The 16835-nt window shown below is 44.3% G+C and overlaps 1 protein-coding gene across 1 annotated transcript in view; it reads right to left on the bottom strand.

The window, feature by feature from the left end:
• Positions 1-13759, bottom strand: part of LOC132826238 (CXXC-type zinc finger protein 4-like) — a 62399-nt gene extending 48640 nt beyond the window's left edge. The window contains exon 1 of the mRNA XM_060841936.1: positions 13145-13759. Within this exon, the coding sequence (XP_060697919.1) occupies positions 13145-13759 (615 nt within the window). The remainder of the gene's footprint in view (positions 1-13144) is intronic.
• Between the last annotated feature and the right edge of the window lie 3076 nt (positions 13760-16835).

Genomic DNA, 16835 nt, shown 5'->3' with positions numbered 1-16835 from the left:
TACCATAAATTACTAATTCCAAACAGACTAAAATCAGTTCTGGAGGAAGGGTCACTGGACCCAAAACGTGAACTCTGATTTCTCTCCACAAATGCTGCCAGATCTGCTGAGCTTTGTCAGCAGTTTCTATTTTTGAGACTAAAATCAGCAAATAAAATCGTATGACCCTCCAATCGCCATTTACACATTGAACTCGTTAACCTTGACTCATTCCTGGTCACTGCTGCACTCTGATAAACCATTATCAAAGAGGCTAGTTTTTTTTCGCAAAAAGGAGGTACAGGAATTATACAAAAATTACTAAAACTATTCCGCAAACAAACACGTGTAGTCACGTTAAGAGGGTGAAGTTAGCGAGGTTGATGGTTTATGAAAAACAAAATGAGAACCTGTTACAAACATGAGCTCAGCTCCTTTGAATATTTTACTGTCCATCCTTAGACTGTATCACAATGGGAGTGCATCATAAATTGGAATGGCACACACCAGATTTACTCTAAATCAGTAGGTCACAGGTTCAACCCTCTCTTCAAACTTTAGCCATAATTTAAGCTGACCAGTCACGATCAAACCAAGGAAGCACCACAATGTCAGAGCGGCATTTTGTGAGACATTAAATCAAAGTACCTTCTTCCTGTCCAGGCACAATTTCAAAAGATAAGCGGGGAATTATTCTGTCGTACAACCGAAGAGTTCAAGCGCTTCTTAATGTCACCAAAACCTGATTACTTTTTGTGAGGCTTGCTGTGTGAAAATTATCTGTGTTTCCTACAGAAAGAAGATGACAATACTTCAACAATGTAAAATGGAACCCAGCAAGGTTGTAAAATGCAGGAGTTTTGCTTTCCAAATGTACAGTTGAATGAAAAGGAGAGGTCACAAATGTAGTAAATGCTTTTTATGTTAAATTGAAATTTTTATTGGTTTCCCATTCAGGGTTTGCATCAAGAAGCTTTTGCTCACGTGCAAGTGAATTACTGCCGGAAATCTACAACGTTATTCTGCGATTAACAGCTGAAAATGGTGTAGGGATGTCCAAGAGTAGTTTGACCCAGTATGGTGTCCTATTCACGTGACAGGCATATCAGGGTCAACAACAGCAACTCGTTATGATAGATTTTAACCCTAACTATCATTTGGAGAACTGGTAACAGTGAAACATTATCCATTATACATCTCAATTTACACAGCGTACAAGATCATTTTCCTTCCAGCAGTGAAAGTTACAATCTATCATAATGTGTGAGAAAATAGAAGTGTGACCAGCCTCTCTCTCAAGTAATATTCTCTTCTTGTATTTGGTATTAAAACCTGTGCTGTTAAATTATCTTTGTGTCATTTTGAACCCAGGGCACTACCTGCTTCCTCCACTCTATATCAATTTCACATCAGTGGTCTCCTCTACACAGCAACAAACCTTATCCAAGTTTTTTGCTGCTTATTGTATACCTTACACATACATGTACACCTTGCAAAACCAATCACAGAGATACCCATTGACCAGCTACAACCTTAACCTCTAGTTTTTCCAACTGGTTGGGAAATTAATGGGTCAGATTTTCCAAGAATTGGAAACCACAGTCAGACTGCTCCTACCTTTTCCAATGAGAAACAGCCCCGGATTTCGAGCAGAAAATTCCGAACATGGCTCCTTCAGAGCTGCAGGACATACCTTAAGTCTACCAGGTCCCTCAGAATGTAGGATATCTCGGGGAAGTCAAACTGCAAACCCCCTTTTCACAGCGGCAGCTACCTGTTCTGTGATTTAAATATCCACCAGCACAGATAGCCACTCAGTCAGCTCATGTGAAAGGGGATGATTGTAAGTTAAGCTTGAGGATAGACCGCTAGGCAGGTAGGGTGCCAAATAATAGATTGAGTCTTTAGCTTAGTTTGGGAGGGGTAAGGGTGTTGGATCTGGTCAGATCCCAGGGGAAATTTTTTTCTAGGTGGGAAGGGCTGTCCCAACTCCAGCTGAGATGTGTGGGAGGGTACAGTAGCTGGGAGGGGAGGGTGTGGGAATTCATTGGGGGGGTGGTGTCTAACTGCAACAGAACCTCTGAATTTTCCAATGTAAACAGATATGTTATGTTGGTCTTCTGGAATACCGAGTCCAGTTATAGGAAGGATAGTATTAAGCTGGAGAGGGTTCAAAAAAGATTTACTAGGATTAGATTAGATTAGACTTACAGTGTGGAAACAGGCCCTTCGGCCCAACAAGTCCACACCGACCCGCCGAAGCGCAACCCACCCATACCCCTACATTTACCCCTTACCTAACACTACGGGCAATTTAGCTTGGCCAATTCACCTGACCCGCACATCTTTGGACTGTGGGAGGAAACCGGAGCACCCGGAGGAAACCCACGCAGACACGGGGAGAACGTGCAAACTCCACACAGTCAGTCGCCTGAGTCGGGAATTGAACCCGGGTCTACAGGCGCTGTGAGGCAGCAGTGCTAACCACTGTGCCACCGTGCCGCCCACAAATGTTGACAGGAATGGAGGATTTCAGTTATAAGGAGAGGCTGGATAGGTTGGGATATTTCTCCTTGGAGTATAGGAGGTTGAGGGTGACCTTATAGAGGTTTATAAAATCTTGAGGGGCATAGATAAAGTGAATAACAGGAGTCTTTACCCTAGGCTGGGAATTTCAGGACTAAACAATATATTTAAGGTGAGAGGAGAAAGAATTAAAAAGACCAAGAGTGTTTTTTAAACACCAAGAGTGGTTCATGTGTAGAACAAACTTCCAGAGAAAGTGGTGAATGCAGGTACAGTTACATTTAAAATGTATTTTAGACAAATACGTGAATAGAAAATGTTTGGAGGGATATGGTCATGCACAGGCAGGTGAGACTAGATTTGTTTGGGATCACAGTCAGCATGGATTGTTGGACCGAAGCATCTGATTCCATGCTCAACTCATTCTATTCATTTCGACGGTTCCAGATGCAGATAAATTGCCCATTGAAATCTTCCATCATTCCTGGCGATTCCCTTGGAATCGGTTTCACTGTGAATTCTGCACAGCCCCAGTGCACAACTCCCACCTGTACTGCAGAAATGATCATGTGCCATCGGAAAATTGGGGCCAAAATTTCTTCGCAACCTTCCAACAGGTTGTTTCCTTTCTTGTCCTCATCTGGAAAACATCAATCATCTCTAAACTTTGACAGCTCCAATTTTGCTAGTCTCCATCCAAAATCACTTATCAGTTCATTACCTCCTTTGGCCACAAGTACAACACTCACATCTTGATCACTGAAAAGTTTCCAAGGAGACAGGTTTTCTTGTATTCACAAAATGTAGCTCTTCCCTCTGCAAAAATGCCAACTGTCCTACCGAGACTTGAATGCCCCTGCATAATACTTCTGTCCCGCTCAGTATTAAATGAGACGCGAGAAAAACATTTTCTACCCAAGGTGTTTTCTCTTCTTTCCATTTTTCAATTTTGGTCAGTACTTTTCCAAACTTTGCCCGTTTATTCCGTCTCCTCTCCCAATGTCTCCTCTACACCCACAATCTTCTGGTCCATTACAAAGCAAACCAAAAGGAAATGTACTTTCAAAGAAGAAACTTAGGTAGGAATTTGTAAAAGAGGAATATTAAAAGCAAGTATATAGGCCATGAGGAGATTGGGATTATTTTATTAGGATGTTGCCTGGTATGGAGGGAAGGTCTTACGAGGAAAGGCTGAGGGACTTGAGGCTGTTTTCGTTGGAGAGAAGAAGGTTGAGAGATGACTTAATAGAGACATATAAGATAATCAGAGGGTTAGGTAGGGTGGACAGAGAGAGCCTTTCTCCAAGTATGGCGACGGCGAGCATGAGGGGGCATAGCTTTAAATTGAGGGGTGATAGATATAGGACAGATGTCAGAGGTAGTTTCTTTACTCAGAAAGTAGTAAGGGTATGGAATGCTTTGCCTGCAACGATAGTAGATTCGCCAACTTTAGGTACATTTAAGTCATCATTGGACAAGCATATGGAAGTATATGGAATAGTATAGGTTAGGTGGGCTTCAGGTTGGTATGACAGGTCGGTGCAACATCGAGGGCTGAAGGGCCTGTACTGTACTGTAATGTTCTATGTTCTGTATTTATAGTCTTGAGAAAAATATTGGTACAGAATAAACAGCCAAACATCCTCAAATATTATTTGGCCCTATTTTTTTTTTAAAAAATTTCATTTTTCGCAGTGTTTTTGTCAGCTCCCAAAGTACTTTACAGCCAATGAAGTGATTTTAGAAGTGCCATCACTTTTGTAAAGTAGGAAACAGAGCAACTAATTTACACACAGAGGGTGGCATTTTATGCTCTCCTTGGTGGCAGGTTTGGAGCTGGGAAGGATATTTAATCAGGTGGGATGGTGATAGGTTTGAACCCTGACTCATTCACACTTCCAACCCAATCAGGCCCACGCTGGGACAGCTTTGCGTCCCTGCTGTCAACTGAAGCCTTCAAGTTGAATGACGGACCTCACCCTAGTTCTGCTGCTGACATTAAAACAGCCGCAGACAGGAGGCAATGGCCTAGTGGCATAATCGCTAGACGATTAATACAGAAACTCAACAAATGTTCTGAGGACCTGGATTCAAATCTCCATCACGGCAGATGTCGGAATTTGATTGTGATTTTAAAAATCTGGAATCAAGAATCTATTGAAGCCCATGAAGCCATTGCCGATTGTAGGAAAAATGAAAACAGCAGTGGGACTGTCACTACACAAGTGGCATGACGTGCAATCAACTGCAGGTTGCTGTTGGTACTCCATGGAGGGGAATGTCCCTTGATCATATGGACTCCATGCTTGAGGAGCCGCTGTCTATCAAACAGATGGGATGGTGCTGAGAGCCATTCCCCCTGCCCTTGTTACTACCCCATCAACTCAACTCTGCCTGCCCCATGACCCCCACCAGAAGAAACCCCGCCCACGTTTACTCTCCCAAGTCCAGGGATTGAGCAGAGATCTGGGACTTGAGTCCTTCCTGCAACCACTTCCCCAACAGCGCAGCTCAACAAAAGAGGTGCCCGTCCCTGATTGATTGGCCGCTCTCTGGAGGGATGACATCCATTCCCAGGCCCTTGATCACTGGGAAACACCCAGTGACCCCTCAGCTGTATAAATGACACCGTTGGAAGCAAGCAAATCAGACCTCCTGCTGGGTCTCCAATGGTTGCTCAGTGGTTAGCTCTGCTTCCTCAAGCACCAGGGTTCAATCCGGGTTCGATTCCGGCCTCGGGCGACCGTCTGCGTGGAGTTTGCCCATTTTCCATGTCTGCGTAGATTTCTTCCGGGTGGTCTGGTTTCCTCCCACAGTCCAAAGGTATGCAGGTTAGGTGGACTGGCCATGCTAAATTGCCCATGGTGTTCACGGATGTGTAGTTTAGATGCATTAATCAGGGGGAAATGTAGGGTAGGGGAATGTAGGGTAGGGGAATGGGTCTGGGTGGGTTACTCTTCGAAGGATTGGTGTGGACTTATTGGGCCAAATGGCCTGTTTCCATATTGTAGGGATTCTATGATAAGACCTTGGTCACCTCCAGGAAATTCTTCCCAGAGTTCCCATAAACATTAATGTGATAATGACCATCACAATTTTTAAAATCTTAACTGAAGGAGGAATATGGACCAGGGAGGGTCTGCTCTTCTTTAGTGCAGAAGACCTTCTACTTCCATCTGAAAGGGCAAAAGGGACTTTAGTTTAATGTCTCATCTGATAAATGCTACCTCTGACAAGACAGCAATACTGTACTGGAGTGTTTTGCTTTCTGTGTTCAGGTTTTGGTCTGGGACTTTGAATGCACAGCCTCAGAGGTCAGGGTGCTATCAACTGAGCGGCTGGTCGAAAATGAGGACTGCAGATGCTGGAGATCAGAGTCGAAAGTGTGTTGCTGGAAAGTCACAGCAGGTCAGGCAGTATCAGAAGAGCAGGGAAATTGACATTTCGGGCAAAAGCCCTTTAGCAGGACAGCATTAATTATATATGTGACATTCCTGATGAAGGGCATTTGCCTGAAACATCAATTTTCCTGCTCCTCGGATGCTGCCTGACCTGCTGTGCTTTTCAGCAGCACACTCTCGACTCTGATCTCCAGCACCTACAGTCCTCACTTTCAACCAGCCGCTCAGTTGATAGCACCCTGACCTCCGAGGCTGTGCGTTCAAAGTCCCAGACCAAAACCTGAACACAGAAAGCAACATGCTCGATTTTCCTGCTCCCTGGATGCTGCCTGACCTGCTGTGCTTTCCCAGCACCACATTCTTGACTGCTATTAATTGAGCCACGGTTGATAGTAATCAAAACCACATTGATTACGTAAAGCTGGGAGTTCATTCCACTAAACAGAAAAAATGCTCATGATATTTCTTTGTCCTATTGAACGTCCACAGTCAACTTCCTGGGTCAAAAGATTTGAAAAATATTCCTGCAATAGGAATAATACAAAATTTAAAATTGGTTTGTAAAGGTTTGAAGATAGATGACTCTTGATTTAAGGATATTCTTTCCTCAAAAAATGCATTCATTAGAGTTGGCTTTAACTATAAAATAAAGTAGAAATGCATCCCTGCAGTATGCGAAATGAAGATTTGTCAATCGGTACTATTTTCTATTACATGACGCTCTCATTCATCAAAGGTTTTTTTTCCCTATAACATGATCTGTGCTCAAACTGTGCAACATATTGGCAGGAACAGAAGTTAAAGAGTGATTGATGGATGCTAGTTTACATTGGAAACTCTAGTTCAGATAAAGCAGAAGATGCAGTTGGTTGTGAGAGAGTGGCAAAAGTCAAATGGTGCAGTTGGAAGAGGGCACTGTTGGTATGATCAGCAAGTTTGCAGATGACATGAAGATTGGTGGAGTAGCAGAAAGCATAAGGGACTGTCAGAGAATACAGGAGGATATAGATAGACTGGGGATTTGGGGGGAAAGTGGTAGATGGTTTTCAATCCAAACAAATGTGAGGTGATGCATTTAGGCAAGACCGATTCTGGAGCAAATTATACAATGAACAGAAGAGCCTTGGGAAAAGTTGATGGGCAGAGAGATCTGGGAGTACAGGTCCATTGTACCCTGAAGGTTGCTGCACAGGTGGATAGAGTGGTCAAGAAGGCATATAGTATGCTTGCCTACATTGGACGGGGTATTGAGTGTAAGAGCTGGCAGGTCATGTGAACATTGTACAAGACATTGGTTCGGCTGCATTTAGAATACTGCTTACAGTTCTGGTCGCTACATTACCAAAAGGATGTGGACACTCTGGGGAGGGTGCAGAGATGGTTTGAGGATGTTGTCTGGTATGGAAGATGCTAGCTATGAAGAAAGGTTGAGTAGGTTAGGGGTATTTTCATTAGAAAAAAGGTGATTGAGGGGGGACCTGATTGAGGTTTACAAAATCATGAAGGGTATAGACAGGGTGGATAGAAGGGCTCATGCCCAAAACGTCGATTCTCCTGCTCCTCGGATGCTGCCTGGCTGCTGTGTTTTTCCAGCACCACGTTTTTCAACTCTGGTCTCCAGCATCTGCAGTCCTCACTTTCTCCAGGGTGGATAGAGACAAGTTTTTTTCCCAGGGTGACGGATTCAATAACGAGAGGTCACGCTTTCAAGGTGAGAGGTGGAAAGTTTAAGGGGGATACATGCAGCAAGTACTTCACACAGAGGGTGGTGGGCGTTTGGAACACGTTGCCAGCAGAGGTGGTAGAGGCATGCATGGTATATTCACTTAAGATGTGGCTGGACAGATGCATGAGTAGGAGGGGAGAAGAGGGATACAGATGCTTAGGAATTGACCGACAGGTTTAGACAGTAGATTTGGATCGGCTCAGGCTTGGAGGGTCGAAGGGCCTGTTCCTGGGATGTAAATTTTCTTTTTTCTTTGTTCTTTATATAGCACAAAATCTCAAGTGTCCAATGAGTTGGCTGAATTATGCTTTCAAAGTTAGCTAGTTATATCTATTTGTGAACATATTTTGGCAAATTTATGGAAGGAAATAGATTAAACATAAAAGATGTTTGCACCAAGAATGCTGTATGGCTTGACATTGGCAAAAAGCGACAAGGGGACACATGTTTGACATGCATGTCTTATATTACATTCTGCATTGTGATAATGTTGCAAATGCAAATTCTATAATCTGAGGCTGATTTTATAAAGGTCCACCAATAGCATACATTCTTGCACAACACAGAAGAGAAAAATTCCTCATCTATCCACTTTAACAGATGCAGACTGGTGAAAAGCGTGTCTGCAATGTGACTGATGCACACTCCCCAGCACGTGCGACATTTCACCAGGAGCACAATTCTGTAAAATTGGCCCTTGGATTAGGTTATTGGCCTGCTACACACTCAAGGACATGCCATTCCAACTTCACAACTACATCGCAGGTTGACTCCGAATTTGGAAATTTCCCACTCGAAGAGAGGCAGGAGAAAAGAGGATAAAGTATTTGTTTTTGAGATTTGGAGATGCCGGTGTCGGACTGGGGTGTACAAAATTAAAAATCACACAACACCAGCTTATAGTCCAACAGGTTTAATTGGAAGCACTAGCTTTCGGAGCGACACTCCTTCATCAGGTGGTAGTCACCTGATGAAGGAGCATCGCTCCAAAAGCTAGTGTGCTTCCAATTAAACCTGTTAGACTATAAGCTGGTGTTGAGTGATTTTTAACTTTGTTTTTAAGAGCATGGGAGAGGAGATTTGGGGTATGGGGTAAGATCAGCATTGTGAAGATTTGGTATTGCAGCTGCTAAATAAGATGAGTAAAAAGGTAACACAGGTTAATGTAACAGACTCAGAATCGTGGTGGGAGAATGGACAATGATGACTGAGACTTACCAGAAAAGGTGAGACATCGAATGAAATAGAGAATGATGGCTAGGGGAGGGGGCTGTGGGTAGGAGAGCTGGCATTGCAAAGGCTAAAAAGTTGAAGATTCTGCCAGCAATGGTAGATTGGACATGAGGGGTGAATGTTCTGTGCTGGGACCAGTAGGCAGATGAGGAATTAGAAAGATAGAGGAATTAGCAGACACAGTCTGAGGTCAGCCCAAAGAGTGATTTGAAAATTTTAAATTTAAATCGAGAAATCAGAGAACATCCACTACCGCCCACAACACCACCTGCTTCAAATGGCAGTGAATATCAGGTATTCTAATAAAACTACACAGTTAAAGGTGACCAGCTCTCCCACTGTGTAGGACTGAATGTGTCCATATAGAGGCTTGTCCACATTGACCCACGATTACAGTCCCAACTTAGAATCGGTGTTCAATTTAGCGAGGCAACAATACTGACCTCAAGATGACCCGTACTGAACTCCTCCAACCACCTCCTCTAAGATCTACTCATCATTCACCCAATGTCCTAGATGAATTTCCAGCGCTCTGAATTTGACCAAAGCTTCTCGTGTGAAGCTTTGTTAAAACCAACCATCTAAGTGTGGGAACTTCATGCCATTGTGTTTAATCAACATCATCTTATGTTGTCACTTCTGTAAAAAGGTTTTTTTTTCATTTATTCATGGGGTGTGCCTGTCTCAGGGATAGGCCAGCATTATTGCCCACTCCTAACTGCTCAGAATGCAGTTAAGTGCCAACCATATTGCTGTGGGTCTGGAGTCATACGTCAGTTAGACCAGGTGAGGATGGTAGTTTCCCTCCCAAAAGGACATTGGTGAGCCAGTTTTTCCTAATATTCAGCAATGGCTTCACGGACATTGTTTAGTCTTCTTGAATGCAAATTTCATCATCTACCATGTCAGGATTTGAACCTAAAACATTACCTTGGTCTTTGGATTATTAGCCTAACATAGGTTATTGCCTCATTGAGAAAGATTATTTATGAGAATATTGCTGTTTGAATCAAAGTTGACTGTTGTTTACTTAATAATTACCTACAGCACAAGAACCAAGCTCACAACTAATAACTGAGTGAATTATTCTACCCAGGACTCAAGACTAATGCGTTAACCAGTCTGTCTGTTTTTTGCCTTCTTGTTTTCAATAGGAGTACAATGTTAACTTTGGTATTTTTCCAGCTGGTCTTGTCTGAATTCTGAAGGTTGGGGTGGGGGAATTAGCTTAAATGATGGAGCATATACTTCACATGTGAGAGGTAGTAACATGGATACCCACATTCTTATTTATTTATGTCAAGAGATAGAGAGATTCTTGATTAGTAAGGGTTCAAGGGTTATGGGAGAAGATAGGAGAATGGTGGAGCAGACTCGATGGGCTGAGGGACCTAATTTCTGTTTCTATATCTCATGGTCTTAAGGCGTGGTGGTTTGGAAAGGGGTTGTTGCTTCATTGGTGGGCAAATCCTAAGCCAAACACTGAAACCTGTCTTTACGGTTCATCTATGTGCATGAGATTCTATGATACACATCCCACAGGACCCAATAATAAAAGTAATCTGAACAAATGACTGTTTCCAATCTACCAGTTGTCATCTCCAACAGCATTCAAAGTTCTCCAATGCAGTCGATCTGGAACACATCAATTTTGAAGAAGAGTCTTTGGATTTGAAAAGTTAACTGTTTTTCTCTCTTCACAGGTGATGCCAGAACTACCGAGTTTCTCCAGCATTTGTCCTTATTGCAGATTTCCAGCATCCTCAATATTTCACTTTTAAGTGAAAGATAGCAGTATACATGAAGTCATACAAAGTACATATGGAGTTAAGCCCCAAATGTTAAGGAATCAGCCTACAGTTTGCAAGAATACAGACAGCAGATAAAAACATTGTCCACCGCCAACATATTTCGGAAAGATGTGAACGTATTGTCCCAGTTTTCCAGTCATTGAATTGAAGGGACCACTAACTGCTGGTAAATTAGACCATGGTATCCCCATCAGATGCTAAATCAACTTGTTTCCAATAGACAAGTCTCTGCCACTTGCAACATAGGATGGATTACGGCTGATGTATGAACTAGCCACATTGTCTCACAGTCAATACTGTCAACACTAACCATGGACCAGGAATGGTCAATTGTTTCTCTTGGTATGTACCATGGAGACTCTCAGACAAACTTAAACACACCTACACATTAAACCGCTGTTGCTGATATTGTTATGAAGATGTGGGTATACTGTACCTTTAAGAAAGTTAAAAGCTAGCAGAACTAACTGAAAGCATCAAGTGTTCTGAACAAGATGTAATGTAACTTTTTCATCCAGTAGCTAGGGTATCTTGTTGCCTAGAAATGACAATACAGATTCGAATTAGGCCTATCAGTTTAAATTACGCCCCAAAAAAGTACCAAATTCCAATCAAGTTGAATTGAGTATATTGACAATCTTAAAAGCCAATGACATACCCCCAAAGCATCGGATTATAAGATAGGGAAAATTGAACAGTTGGGTGGAGAACTCCCAAGCCAATGACATCTGCAAACTGACCGAAGAATAGCTGTCTTAAAGGTACCTTTATCATTCAGTAACCTGTGAAGCAGATATCCCTAAGAAAAAAGAAGATTCCACGTCTGGCTGGTTTTTGAAAAGTTGAATTTTGGTAAATCTTAATCAGGGGTTTTATCAGACAAGTATTTTGGAAGGGGAAGGTAAAAGATAGGTTAGAGGAAGGAGTTGTAAATAGTTTAGTCAATTATTCTCTGTTATACTTTAAGAAATAAAGTTGTTAATTTTTAGTTTAACTAGTTCTTGGCCTCTCAAACTTTTCCATCTTCATAACAATATTAACAAGCTACTGTGTTCAGATTCAGTGTTTATTTACCAAACAGACAACAGCACCTTTCCAAATCTCCACGGCTAAAGGGATTCAAACAGGACAATCTAGTGAGCAACAAAAGTTAGCATTGTGTGTAAGCTGTAATCAAGAATGTTCACCCAGAGTCTCAATGCAGCACTGCCTGTCTTCAGCCAGACTGAATATATGACAGAGTCCAGATAGAATGCTGGTTGTGTGGTGTCTAGTTATATCCACCATTTCCTAGTCTTCTGTGCACACCAGCACTCCAGTGACTAGGTCAATGCCAGGAAGCAGAGACCAAATTTAAACATGAATTGCCAAAGACTGAAAGGTGGACTCCTGGGATTAAGTTAGAAGGCACTTTGAAGAGCGCTGTACCATTAAATTGTCACTCAGCTGAGTTGTTTCAGTTAGCTCTCCAATTACAGCACATCCTGGGAAAAGCACAATGAACACACAACAGTTTAGATTCTCGATTGCATGGACTAATGCAACATGTATCACCCTGATCAATCCAAATAACTACAAGATGTGAATGAATGGTAAAGAATGAGCCCCTTCCCAATCTAAAATACAACAAAAAACTCTGGATGCTGGAGATCTGAAACAAATCAAAAGAACAGGAAGCGCTAGAGAAACTCGGCAGGTCTGGCAGCATCTAGTGAGAAAGAAGAACAGAGTTAACATTATAAGTTATAAACACAAAGTGCTGGAGAAACTCAGCAGGTCTGGCAGCATCTGCAGACAGAGAAACAAGAGTGATTATTTCGAGTCCACTATGACTTGATCAGAATTCCAGCTCACTTTCGCACCATGTAAATGGCATTAGTCTGGTATCTGGCAATGCAGTCATGGGTATACAGTGAGTACAGTAGGGAGCTGAGTACACACCCTTGGGGGGGCTCCAGTGTTGAGTGTTAGTGAGGAAGTAATGTGCGTTTGGCAAGAGATAAAAGCAGAGTTAACATTACAGGCTACAAACTCAGAAAGTGCTGGAGAAACTCTGCAGGTCTGGCAGCATCCGTGTGATGGTCAGCTGGAGTTCTGATAGAGTCATAGTGGACTTGAAATGATCACTCTTGTTTCTCTGCTGGCAGATGCTGCCAGACCTGCTGAGTTTCTCCAGCACTTTCTGCGTTTATAACCTGTAATGTTAACTCTGTTTCTCTCTATAACTTGCTGCCAGACGTAGAGTTTCTCCAGCACTTTCTGTTTGTAACCTGTAATGTTAACTCTGTTTCTCTCTTTTTGTACAGGTGTTACCAGACCTGCTGAGTTTCTCCAGCACTTTCTGTGTTTATAACCTGTAATGTTAACTCTGTTTCTCTCTGTACAGATGCTGCCAGACCTGCTGAGTTTTGTGCAGCCCTTTGCTGGCTGTGTTTGCCCTTGCCTTCCCTCTCTCGGTTGTGATGTACCTCTGGTGAAGAGCCCGGTTTTTTCTTCAGTTCCTCGCACTTCCGCAGCTTGCAGATCTGGTGCCCGGTTTTGCGGTTCCGGCAGCTGCTGCACTCTCCGCAGTTGATGAGCCTCCTGCAGGGCGAGCAGAGCCCGCACCGTTTCCTCTTCCTCTTGGCCGGCGCTGGTCCCGGACCCGCACCGGGGGCCGGGGGAGCGAGCAGAGTGCAGTCGGGCAGGCTGGCGGTCACAGCCGCCAGAGCCGCGGGCGAGTGCAGGGGGCCGGTCATGATGATGATGCCGGGGGGCAGGGAGAGGGCTCCCAGGGGGGCGGGGAAAGCGGCGTCCTCCAGCCGCAGCCTCTCGCCTGAGGTTCGCCCGGCCGGGGGGCGCTGCGCCGGCTCGCCCTGCAGAGCGGGGCCGCTGCTCGGGGTGCACATCGCGGCCGCTCGCCTGTCCCGGGGCCGCTCGCTCTCGGGCTTGCAGCGGGACCCTCCCAGTCTGCTGCTGGCAGAGCATGGCGCCTCCCCTTCTCTCAAGGCTCGGATGCAACGCTCATCCTCGGGCTCAGCATCCGGCAGCACCACGCTCGCCTCCTCCTTCCCAATGCAGGCACCGGCTCCTCCATCAGACATCGCTCACAGTCTCTCTGAAACAGCAGCAGACACCGAAATCTTGGGCAAGTTTCCCTCTTCACCGGTCCCCTCTCTCTCTCTCTCTCACACACACACTCTCATCGTCTGTGCATCTTTTTGTTTTAAATGCATATTTCCTCCACCTCCTCTGCTTTGTTATTTTCTTTTTTTTTAACAGGGGAGGGAGCTTAGAAGCAAGCTGCTCCGGTGAAGCCAGGAGGAAGATTAAACACGCCGAGAGGCAGGTCAAGGGCTGGGGAAAATTCAAGGCAGATCGAGTTGTCACTGTTTTTTTTTCGCAGTGAGTTTTCTGATCCAGGATTTTTAGGGTTTCCTCAAAGGTGCTCAAGATGAGACTGTGGTGGGCAAACTGGCGGAGCTTTAGGGGGTCTTTGGTGGAAACCTCGAAACATTCAGTGGCACAGCCTCCAACCTCCAGCACAGTCAAGTGTGAAGACCCAGAACTCACATCTGGTTGAGCAAGGACCGAGCGCTTTCTGGCTTAAACGGGGAAGCATCACAACAGAGGAAGGTTTCAGCTCCACTCCAGCTCTTAATCCAGAGAGACACACACTGGGGAAGCTGAAATCATTGCTTTGCAGCTATTTCTTTTCGCTGATGGCTATAGTTCTCTGTCGCTTGATTTAGGATTTAACTACCTTTACCGATCAGGCCCATTTCGTCTGGGATTAATTTCGAGTTGAAAGCCATCACCTTAAATTACAATTCAGTTAAATCCACAGGAAACACACAGTGAGAAATGGCTGGTTAGGTTGTGATAATTGAGTCAAGTAATCCACTGGTTGCACCTCAGTCCATACTCAAGAAGGGAAGGGGCTGAAACTGGAAAACGCAGTTTTAACTCAATTGTTGCACCCACAACATGGAGATTCAGAGACCGTTTGACATCCGTTCCGAACTGAACAGAGGCTCTCTATAGAGAAGTTTGAATTCCAAACAGTTAGAATGACACACTGCTTCTCAAGTTTTTTTTGAGCTGTGGGTATCCCTGGACGGGCCAGCATTTATTGCCCATTTCCGGTTGCCTTCAGGAAGGTGGTGGTGAGCTGCCTTCTTAAACCACTGTAGGGATACAATACCTTTAGGGAGGGTGTTCTGGGGTTTTCAGTGAAGGAACAACGACCTATTTCCAATACGGGAGTTGAGTGGTTGAGAGGGGAACTTGAAGATCTCATGTATCTGCTGCCCATTTTCTCCTAGATGGAAGCGGCCATGGGTTTGGAAGATGCTAAGCATTTGACGAGTTCCTACAGTTCATGTTTTCTATGGTACACACAGCTGGTATAGATGATGGAGGAACTGAATGTTTGTAGACAGGGTACTTTGTCCTGGATGGTGACAAGGTCCTTGAGTGTTGAGATGCACCCACCCAGGTAAATGGGGAGTATTTCATCATGGTCCTGACCTGTGCCTTGTAGATGATAAACACGCAATGAAGAGACAAGAGATGAAGTGCTCCTTGCAGGATTCTGTTGTCAGTAAAATATTACCACGCTCAGATTGATATTGGGTCAAACACAGAGTTTATTTAGACTAGATTCCCTACAGTGTGGAAACAGGCCCTTCGGCCCAACAAGTCCACACCAACCCTCCAAAGAGTAACCCACCCAGACCCATTCTCCTATATTTACCCCTGACTAATGCACCTAACACTATGGGCAATATAGTGTGGCCAATTCGCCTGACCTGCACACCTTTGGACTGTGGGAGGAAACCCACACAGACGCGGGGGAGAATGTGCAAACCCCACACAGACAATCGCCCGAGGCTGGAATTGATCCGGGGTCCATGGCGCTGTGAGGTAAAAGTGCTCACCATTGAGTCATGGTGCTGCCCACTTGACAAAAGCTTTTGGGAGAGGTCAAATCGTCACTAGGGTGCCTGGATTTTTCATCCAATACAGCGTGGGCTGGTTTATTTACACAATTTTATGAATCTACAAATTAGGGGTACATTTCGCTAGAAACCGCCTTTGTTCCGGATCGCTGTTATCAGCAGATGTTCCAGCTTTGATAACCTTTGTGCTCCTTGATCTAGTTTGTACACCAAGTGTTAATTGCTGTATTCCCAAGCTCTCCCACAAGTGCCTCCTTGGCATTTGTACTCCTTGAGTTGGTTTGCTGTACTTCCATTCACAAGGTTGTAACAAGTCTGATGCTCATTTTGTGACTGACTAACATGATTACAGATAACTGTGGAGTCTTTCTGAGGCATTACCAAGTGTTAATTACGTTGTAACAAGATGTAAATATTAATTCTTTCCTTTCCGTCTTCAGTCCCCCTTTTGGTCACGGGAATGCAACCGCCTGTCCCCTTGGCCAGGTTTTGTTATACTCAGGATGGTACCACTTTAGTCAGAGATTCAGGCAGTCGCCGGTCTGTTCCCATCATTCTTTGTTATTCTGGGAGTTTTCTAATGGTAACTTTGGGAATCGTGTCCATTTGGCCTCGCTTTGATTTCCCCCTGTCTATCAACCATTGTGCCATTTCGGACTCATTAAAGGGGACTGGCCAGAGAGGGAGACCTTCCTTTGAATGTCTGGGTATTTGGGTACAAACCCAGCGTTTGGAGGCGTTGACTGTTTGGGCATGTGTGTAGGACATGTAAAGGTAAATGTTAGCATGCAGCTCCCTCTTTGGCTCCCAGACTGGTAACTACTAAGGTCAGGATCGCAATTATCCAAAAAGCAATATCTTATTACTCTACTTGAACAAGGTTCCAATGGCTATGCCCCATGTGTGCAACTTCCCGCACTCCTGATCAGGAGGTCGAGTGGAGGGTCGTTCTGTGAATCAAACATTTCATTCAGGATTTCAGTTGGTGTCTACATATACTTTGAGTTAGCACCAGTGTTTCCAGACGCCCTTCCCTCTCATGTCTATGCAAGTGTCTCCACCGATGATAACTCCATAGGGGCCATTCCATGTTGGGGCGAACCCAAGTTTCCTGGGTAGGATTTTTACCATCACCTTGCTCTCTGTTGGCGGAATCTCAGGGCAATCCTGTAATTCCCTTTGTTCATCTTGGCTTTTCTGATTGTCCCTCACTGCTTTG

The sequence above is a fragment of the Hemiscyllium ocellatum genome, chromosome 2 (assembly GCF_020745735.1).
Source record: "Hemiscyllium ocellatum isolate sHemOce1 chromosome 2, sHemOce1.pat.X.cur, whole genome shotgun sequence".
Classification (NCBI taxonomy): domain Eukaryota; kingdom Metazoa; phylum Chordata; class Chondrichthyes; order Orectolobiformes; family Hemiscylliidae; genus Hemiscyllium; species Hemiscyllium ocellatum.
Note: the sequence above shows the minus strand (reverse complement) of the source record. Positions and strands in the feature narration are given on the sequence as shown.